A 9,313-nucleotide genomic window follows, 5' to 3' on the forward strand; every position below is an offset into this window, starting at 1 on the left:
TGGTGTGGAAAAAGTGGTGCCCCTTTTCCCACCCTTGCTAGCAATGTGCTCAGGGTGGGCCAGCAAGATACGTCAGGCATGGCCATGTGGAGGGACTTCTGGAAATGGTGGGGAGGAAGGGAAAACAGTGGAAATTGGGGATAGTTTTCATAAAGTAACTTCAGAGTCAGTCACACACAGTTGCTTGTGCTGTGCCTACTTGCTGTCACTTGGGTCAGCACTTCTGGCAGGGTAGATGACATAATTAAGAAAACTTTGTCTGAAGGTGGAGTAGAAGTCATGTCTCCTCTGCTTCTGTGATTCCAGGGCTCAAACTAGAAATATCTGGTCTTTTTCAGTTATTAACATGGGAAGATACTGTGTCTTTAAACTGATGCTTAGATATACAAGTTCATAGATGTGAGCACGGCTGAGAATCCCTAAATCGAAGCTAGAGCACGCTGCAGTCACTGGTGGGGCCACGAGGCAGAAGTGGACACCGTGAGCTGACCTGTGGGCAGGGCAGGACTCAGGATTTAGACAAAAGAGCTGCACTGGGGCCTCGGGAGGAGAACAGCCATTTCTAAAGCCCTGTGGGAGCTTCTCAGGACCTTTAATGGAGCCCGGTTCCGTCCGGGGCTTGGGGCTGTGCCCAGGCTGTTCCGCTGCATGAGCTCTGCATCCCACCCCCTCCCCACATTTTAACCCATTTCTCAGCACCGGATGCAGAATACATTGAAACGCTGCTTTAACAAGCCCTCTCCATAATCGTAAAAGCCAGAACCAGTCTTTACACTGCAGTTTTTTTCAGGGATGAGCCACTTCTCTTCTTCCCCGGGGGTATCGCCCGCCCGCGCTGCCCGGGACCTCCGAGGGGGGGTGAGCGACGGTTGAAGCGCTCGGGGAGACTTCAGCACCGCCGTTTCCCACGCCCCCCCCCCAGCCCAGTGACAGTGGGATTCCCAGTGCTGCACCCCTCCTCGTTTCACCCATCGGCGTTACGGGGGTCGGGAGGGCTCCGTGCTACCGGCCGCTAACGACTCGCTTTGCCGTTTGCAGGGAGCAGCTGCGGACGATGGCAGACTGAAGCGTGGCGATCAGATTTCAGCGGTTAACGGGGAAGCTTTGGAAGGTGTTACTCATGAGCAAGCTGTAGCTATTCTGAAGCGCCAGAAAGGAACTGTAACGTTAACGGTGTTATCGTGAATGTCATTGCGCTTGCGGAGATAAATACAATTTATTTTAGAACATCAGTAGAGCTATAATGGTCCTGTTCGGCCCTGAGCAGGATGTAAAGCAAACCCTGGCAAAAACGAATCAGTATTCACCCCATTGCCAGAAAGGGTAGCGTGCATCTCGAGCTTCATTTAGCCTTCCCTATTTATCAGCCTTTCTCCCCACCCTCCCCTACTTCTGGTGGCTTTTGAGGTTTCTCTGGACAGGTTTAATTAAGAAACTTCAAAGAACAATATCCATTTTACTTTATTTATACATCAGTGTATCTCCCCACTAGTCTGAACCCCAGTTTCGACTGCTGAACCTGGAATCAATTCACACACAAAAGAGAATTTAGATCATCAACTGATCTCATCTGATGAGCAGAAATAAATGCCGAGTGACTTGTCATCTCACTCATGATTTACTTATGCTAATTGTCCTTTCAAGTATGCCAGAAAACATTAGCAATGTAATTAAATTACCACTGTTCCAAATGATGAAATATCAAATTCTCCTCTGGGAAATTATTTGTGCTCGGCACAGTAAGTCTGATAGTCAAATGTGAACTTCTCATGTTTATCTCTCTGGGTAGGTCTGTGGAAGTTAGTCAGAGGTAATTACTGTGATGTGTCAATTTGCAGCCTTTAGCATGAAAAATAAAATAGGGGAGAAGGAGATTTATTTTTTTTTTTAGGCTTTTAAAAGGTTTGAGTCTTTTCAGATATTTAGGCAGCATGAACAACAACAACCTATCTTGTTCTATTCTAATTATATTTTTAAAGAAGAAGAACTGTGCTGATATATGCCAGGCATGTTGCATACAAAGGCAGTTGTTGTTGTGCCAAGTTGCAGCATAATTGTTCATCCTGAAACTTTAATGAAGACAAAAGTTTGCCTCGGCAATGTGATCCTGTAATTCCAGTAACGATGGTGAGGAGTCCCTCTGCACGTCGTCTTTAAGGACAGATGAAGTTAATCCAAACCAGCAAACCGTTTTACATTTCCAGGAGTCTCCCCAGGATCAGATAGTACAGGAAGAGGCTTTCACGGATCACAGAGGATGCTTCTCTCTCGGTGCCGCTGGAGTTCAATTTCGGATAATTTGGGGTGAGACGATCGCCGCAGAAACTGCTGCGGCGGTTTGAGATGCTGCCCTGCCGGGGCTGGCTGTGCCCAGCCTGCCCGGGGCAGAGCACGCAGAAGGGGGTCCCTCAGCCCCCCCCAGCCAGTCGGACGGCTCAGTCGAAGCCCCCCGACTATTTGTTTGGTTTAAGCTAAGCCAGGTGAGAGGGCGCTGAAGCCCACGAGGAGCCTTCCCAGAGCCTGTCCCACCCTGCGCGGAGGAGGTGGGACGCGGGAGCCATCAGCCAGGAGTTAGCAACTTGCTTACGTGTCGCAGCCATTCCTGCAGTGATTATGTGAGCGTGGCCTTAGTGATTTAGCAAATGAATTTGGCAGGCAGATTAATGGCAATTGTGGTTTAATCTTCCTATCCAGAGGAACAGTAGGGTTTTAGAGGAAGCAGCCCAGTCTGATTTGGACTATTTGGTATAATTTATAATGATGATGTCGCTGGGAGAAATGAAGGGGGGGGGGGTGGAGGGAGGACATATCAAAATTGGCTGCTCATTTTATGTGAAAAATCCCTGGAATTAAATGGAAAGAAGATTCAAAATCTGCGGTGTGATAACCGGGAAGTGCAGGGTTTGTGTTAAAGGTACTGTTGTTCAGCATGTTTCACCTAGAGTGGCTGTTTCCCCAGGTTACATAAAAGAACAGGTACTGAAGCAAGATGAACTACACTGAAACCAGCAAGCTGTGATTAGCTCTCATTGAAATGGTTCTCCTTATTTCATTGAAAAATTTTCTTTAGGTAATCACAAAGTGCATTTAGCCTGCTGGAACAATTAGTGGGTGTTCCATTAATAGTGCCTGGAAGAGACTTCACGTTTTTAGTGGATTCCCACTGTACTATTTGATTTGCCAAGTGAAGTGTTAGTGGAACCTTGACTGTAGATGCACAGAAATATGTCCAGATGTAGCAAATTGGAGAATATTTAACAAACTGCCTTTGGTTGCAAAAGTATCCAAGGTATGCAGAAGTTCAAGGCGGCTAGGTGAAATGTGAAGAGGTACCCTCAGAAATAGTGTATGGAATTTATGAACAAAATGTAATGATTCCTCTGCCTGATTATGTTTTTATAACCGTTGCATTCCTACTTTAAGATGTTGCCACATTTAATCTATGAAGTTTTACATGGCTATTTAGTAGCCTATTATGCACATACTGTTCATATACATAAAGAATAGAATTTATGGGCTGAGATATTTTGCACTTCTCATTGCTCAGAATGAGAGAGAGCATTTTCTGCTTCTTGTAATTTGCACTTTGTGTGTTGAATATATTACTGCCAAAAATTATATTGCAACTAATTGATAAACCAGTGACCGTGTGGAGAAGCGTGTGCTGTACGTACAGGACCAAGTTACATAATTAAATTTGCATTACGCTTGTCTGGGTTGAGGTGTTCTGGTTTGTTTAAAACTATTTCTGTGCAAGGGAAAAAAGCAATTAAACCCTCCTGATTGTATGTTTACGTAGATCAGTAAAATGAGATATTTTATGACTTCAAAGATTCTAAATAAAGCTCGGTTACGTAAGCAGTTGTGCATTTTTTATTTTTTTTTTTTTAAGTCACTGTTCAGATCTGTTGCATGAGAGAACTTTGCTGTTCCAAGTGCTTGTCCTTCCTGGGGAGCAGGAGCGGCGGTCGCTGCAGGAGGGGTGGAAGATGATGGTGACAGGAGCAGGATTGCTCCCGAGGGAGTCGGTCTCAGGGAGCCCATCCCGTGCGCATCTGCCCCCCGCCGGAGGCTCCAGCTGCCCGTCCAGGCGGCTCCGGCCCGGTAAGGTGGTTTCAGTCAGCGGAACGCCAACAAAACCAGCTCGCTTGGCAGACCAAGGATCCTGGTGCACAGGCAGCAAAAGCTGGGGACGAAGACGAAGGTGCCGAGGGATCGTTACGGTGCCGGGAGGAATCAAAATCAACACGACGGGTGCTTGCAGGAGGAGCACCCACGTCTCGGGCATCTCACAACCCTTCGGAGGTGCCACTCGCCACCAGTTCAACTCACATGTACCGGTGGGAAGGGTTCCCCCGCCTTGGTTTGGGGACTCAGCTGTCAGAGCCTTCTTTGAGAAGGGCCGTGTGCTCTTCACAGTCCCTCCTTCAGCGTCCGCACCTGGAGAGGCAGGAAATAACCTGCAGTTCACAGTGACACCATCGAGGGCATCCTTGACATGACCAGGGCCTTTTGCATTTCTCGGCTAACTCTGCAAAGAAAAGGGCACGTTGCACCCGTGTTTCGACCTCTTCCAAAGGCTGGGACTGAGGTGCTCCCAGTTTCTGTGTCCTCCCCACCGCGGGAGCTAGCCCGGGGAGGCAGTCTGTCCAGGCGTGATCCCTGCTGCCAAGCCCTTGGGCTTCGGAAGCGCCCGCCGGGTGCAGCCTGCGCCGGGAGCCGTGGCGATGGGCTGGAGCGGGCAGCGGGTCAGCCTGGAGGGGCCAGGGGGCTGTGTCACGTTGCACTGCTCCCCGGGGAATCGCTGGAATGCCTCTAAATTCCCTGTAATTAATCAAATGGCGATTACGACTCTGGAAGTATGACATACAGAGGGCCTGTTGAGGTAATATGATTATGCTGAGATGGAGCAGTTAATGTACCTTTGCCTGAAAGAACTGGAATGAATTAATTTAACATTACACATGTATAAAACATTAGTTTTTACAGTTGTGCTGAGCACTGATATATAATTCCATTATCATCTTTCTCCACAGTTTCACACTTCTGTGTCCCTAATTTAGCTGTATTTACATTCTGGTTAAACACTGTCACGGTCATTGTTTTTCCTCTTAGCAGCAATGGACATTTTGTTCTTTACCACGCACAATCCTGTGATAACTGGACCTTTTAGGACGGCAACAACTCAGAGCACACCATGTTCTGCAGCATCCCAAACAAAAAAGGAACAAGGATCACCTTGACTTTGCCTTCAGCCGTGTCCATGTGGGCTCCAAGGTCCCTGCTGCTTTTGCAAGTCTGGTGGGGCTGAAGCTGAGTTTTGAAATCCGCTCTTACCTTGCAGATCCTGGGCCAAGAGCCTTCGCTTCATTTATCGTATTTCCCTCGTCTTCCTCAAAAACTAGACTAAAAAACCTTACATGGAAACGTCTGCCCTTGGAAACATAATATTCCCTGTGAGCATTTGCAACTATTAAGGAATCGCTCAGTACTTTTGTTACCCTCCTTTCCATCCCACCCAGCAGCCGACGGGGAGGCGGTGTGTTCCTGAGCCCCTTGTGCGCGGCTGCTGTGGGCTGATGGCACCAGCGCTGGACTGGAGCAGGGACCTGGCCCGTCCTCACCAGACCATGAAATCTGTAAAGGCCCCAGCCAGGGCGGCTGCACCAGCTCCAGGCATTGTGCTCGCACCGCTTTTTCTGCTGAAATGGCACTAGATGGAGCAATTGACAAAATATTGTGTTTCTGCTGCTTTTAGCCCGGGCCTGGGGGCCCTGCCGGAGGGGCCACCCCAGGGGATGCTCTGAGGATGCTCCGTCCTCTCAGCCCAGACCAGGAAAGACCAACTCCCAAACCTCTGAGTCCGCTTTTTCCCCTGCAAATAGGTGAGTGCTGCAAAAAAAAAGAGACATCTGAGTGCCACAATGAGAGATTTCTAGGAAATGATATCACAGCCTGTCTCACCCCTGCTGGTAACTTCCCTCTATCCCTGGCAGAAGCGGGGCTGAGCAGCCCCTCATGTCGAGCCGTGGGGACGGGACGGGGTGCTGGGGGGCAGCTTGGCCCCAGGGACCCCCAAGTGGAGGTGCTGTCGATGTGGCAGCTCATTCCCCTGCATCAAATAAATCTTCCTTTGCCACAGAGACATTCACCTCTTCGAAGAATATTCAGTTCTGCTGGTAGTCACTGAACTGACGCCATCCAAGCCGCTGATGGGGCAGTTCTGGGTGATAAACTGGGAGGCGCTGATTTTCTCTGGGCAAGAAAGAGCAGAATTTATTGTGTTTCCTACCCGGTGCTTCGACTTGGACCCGAGAAAGCTGCCAGTCATCGGTTTTGCCTCTCCTCTCTGGCCTTAAGCCTCATGAGGCTCGTCCCAGCGCCCAGTCCTCACCCCACGGGGGAGGCAGCCGGTGGATGTCAGCGGAGCGAAGCCAAGGCACGTCCCCACCGCCTGGGAACGGCTCGTTAATTTAATTAACCGCCGGGGTTGTGTTGACCAGTTGCATGGGGCTCTGTGTGCACATCGGCTGTGAGGGGGTCTGCTCTCTCCCTGGGCTTTCAACGCGGCCCTGGCCCCGTTTCAGAGGCCGATGGAGATTTCTTGCTCTGCTCTCCCCGTGCCCGCGTCCCCCCAGGCCTCCCGGCCCCGCTCCTGCTCTGCCGGAGGGAGCAGAGTCCTCCCCTGCGCCGCGGGCTGAGGATACCTGGATATTTACAGCGCAAGAAATGAGTTAACCTTGAGCAAAACCCAACTGCCAGCATTTAAAATAGCCTGGACAACGTTAGCAAACCACTGCGATGATTTCACCCCCTTTTCTGCACTGTGTGGTCTCAAGCCGATGCCGCGGAACCCACTGCAGCCCTGCAGCAGGGACGGAGCCCGCTCTCGGCCGATCCTTGGCCCAGCCGCCCCTCACACGAACCCCGGGATGTTTTTACCACCCCACGGACGCAGGCGCCGAGCACAAGGCAGCCTTTTGTCCGGGCCTGCCGGATCACAGGCACCGCACGTTTAGCCACGGACCAGGCGTTTTCATTCCTCGCATATCTTGCAGCTGATGTCAGGACGGCACAGGGGTGGCCGCGGGGGCTGTCCGGCTCCGGGGGGGGGGAGCAGCACGGCTGCATCTCCATGTGTCATTCCCCCCCACACACACACAAAATTTTTGGATATTGCCTTCCATCCCTGGTGCCCCCGGGGAGGCATCGCTCCCGCGCCTTGGCAGCTCGCAAGCAGTGGGAGGAACAATTTGGGATCATCTGGTTTTCGGCAAGGAGGGGGGAAGCCGCCGGCTGTTTCTTTTGTGTGTTGTATCCGGCGTGGGTATCGACACCAAACCACGCACGGGGGGCAGCTGGCTGGGGTGAGAGGGTTTCACGTGGCTCTGGCCGGGTCCAGCGCCAGCGGGGTCTGCCAGGGCAGAGAGGAGAGCTGGGGGGGAAGCAGGGGGGGGGTGGCAGCCCCTGGGGGGCTGGGGGACTCTGCTCCCCCGGGGGTCTGTGCCTCTGCACGGTCACACACCACCTGGTTGTGCGTTTGCTTCCCAACCAGCGTTTGCCGCTGGAGCTGGAGCCTGCCGGGCATGGGTGAGGTCTCTAGGCGTGGAACACGGATTCATAGCGTGGTTTGGGTCAGAAGGGACCTTTAAAGGTCACCCCCTGCAATGAGCAGGGACACCTTCAACTAGATCAAGTTCCTCAGAGCCCCGTCCAACCTGACCTTGGATGTTTCCAGGCATCCAGGGTCCTCTTTGCCCTGGGATGGACCTTGGGTGGAGCTGCCTGTTGTTCCTCTGGCATCTCCCCCTTGGCACCGCCATCCCCCCTTCCCCTCCCCGTTCTGCCACCAAAGCCCTCGGTGTCCAGCATCGCGTTCCGGCAATCCCGGCATCCCCGGGGACACCTGACGAGCTCACGTGCACGTGGGCTGAGGGTCAATGGCTGGGTGGTGGAGGGCTTTCTCTGAAGGTTATCAGTAAATCAGAAGGAAAACCAGAGCATCTCTGGAAGTCGTCCCATTTTCAGTCCCAGAATGGATGCTGAGGGCTCCTCAGAGCGACGTGGTTCTCCGTGGCCATGGAGGTGCTTCAGATGAGACTGCCGAGTCCCTGCTGCCTAACTTGCAGCAAAAGAAAAGGACAGGCCAGAAATGGCCATAAGGAGAGTGGAAAAATGATGTTCAGCTGTGTTCATCGTCATTCTTTCCCTTCATAGTTAATCAGCTCCTAGATGGTGAGCCTGTAAAGATCATTAATTTCTTTCCTTGCTGTGACTTAATTGTCTCCATTTGTATTGTACTGTGCTCGCACTGGGGATGTATTTTTGCTTGCCTATATTTAGTTTGATCTCTACCATGATACCAAAATATTTAAATTAAGGCTGGCTCTTGGGCGCCTCACGGCACCGAGATCCTGCAGATGATTTTCGGTCGTTCTTGTGCGATCTGGTACTTCGACAGCGCGATGCTGGGCACTGGGAGATGCCGAGGGCAGTGTCAAACTGTCCACAGTCCCCCGGGGTCCCCGTGAGCAGAGGAGCTGCTTCAGGGGTCGCCCCGTGGGAGCTGCTCCTCCCTGGGGAGCTGGTTCGAGGGGAAAAGAGGAAATACGAGGCAAAGGAATGAAAACAAACAGTCTGGGGATGTAGTTAACCAGCTTTGGCTGCAGGGATGGGAACATGAGGGAAAGAGGGATGTGGAGGGAGACAGGGGGAAGGCAGACAAGTCCATGCTTCCTCACTGTAGAGCTGCAGCACACCCCCAAAATAACGTGCCCTGTCCCCAAAGAGCATTATGGTGAGCTCAATATCCCGAGGGATCCCGCAGGCAGGAGGAGGCAGGCACTTCCCAAAGCCACCCTGATCCTTAGCAGAAAATCTCCCACATTTGTTATGTTGAAACCAGAAAGTTCACCTCCCTCTGGGAAGCAGCAAGGGTCAGAGCGAGCTTCCTCTCTGCAAGAGCTGTTCCAGAGCTGTTGGGAAAAAAAAACCTCAGAATTGTCACAAAATTGTATTATGGCTCTTTTTGTTTGCAGCTGGGGCCTGGCAGCAACGCAATGGGTGTTCATGCTGGCTCTGGGTGCTCCACGCTCAGCACCCAGGAACACAAATCAGGGCAATTCCTGCAAAAAAAAAAAAAAAAAAAACCACCCTGATGCGTCTGTGTGGTGAGCTGGGGCCTGGGACCTCCCGGGGAGGGTCACTGATCTGAAGAAACACCTTGAAAATGATGGATTTCACGACGTGCAGGTATGTGCAGTCACCACGGGCTGAGGGCTGTCCTTGCCCGCCCTGTGGCTGCTGGGGGTCT

The 9,313-nt window shown here is 51.7% G+C and overlaps 1 protein-coding gene across 4 annotated transcripts in view; it reads left to right on the forward strand.

Moving 5' to 3' along the window:
* Nucleotides 1–3,858, forward strand: part of PATJ (PATJ crumbs cell polarity complex component) — a 154,955-nt gene extending 151,097 nt beyond the window's left edge. For all 4 annotated transcript variants that reach the window (XM_042806676.1, XM_042806695.1, XM_042806687.1 and 1 more), the window contains one exon: nt 1,039–3,858. In XM_042806676.1, the coding sequence (XP_042662610.1) occupies nt 1,039–1,185 (147 nt within the window). In that variant the 3' untranslated portion in view covers nt 1,186–3,858. The remainder of the gene's footprint in view (nt 1–1,038) is intronic.
* Nucleotides 3,859–9,313: the final 5,455 nt, after the last annotated feature.

Source organism: Tyto alba, unplaced genomic scaffold, assembly GCF_018691265.1.
Source record: "Tyto alba isolate M040663 unplaced genomic scaffold, T.alba_DEE_v4.0 Super-Scaffold_1000006, whole genome shotgun sequence".
NCBI classification, from domain to species: Eukaryota; Metazoa; Chordata; class Aves; order Strigiformes; family Tytonidae; genus Tyto; species Tyto alba.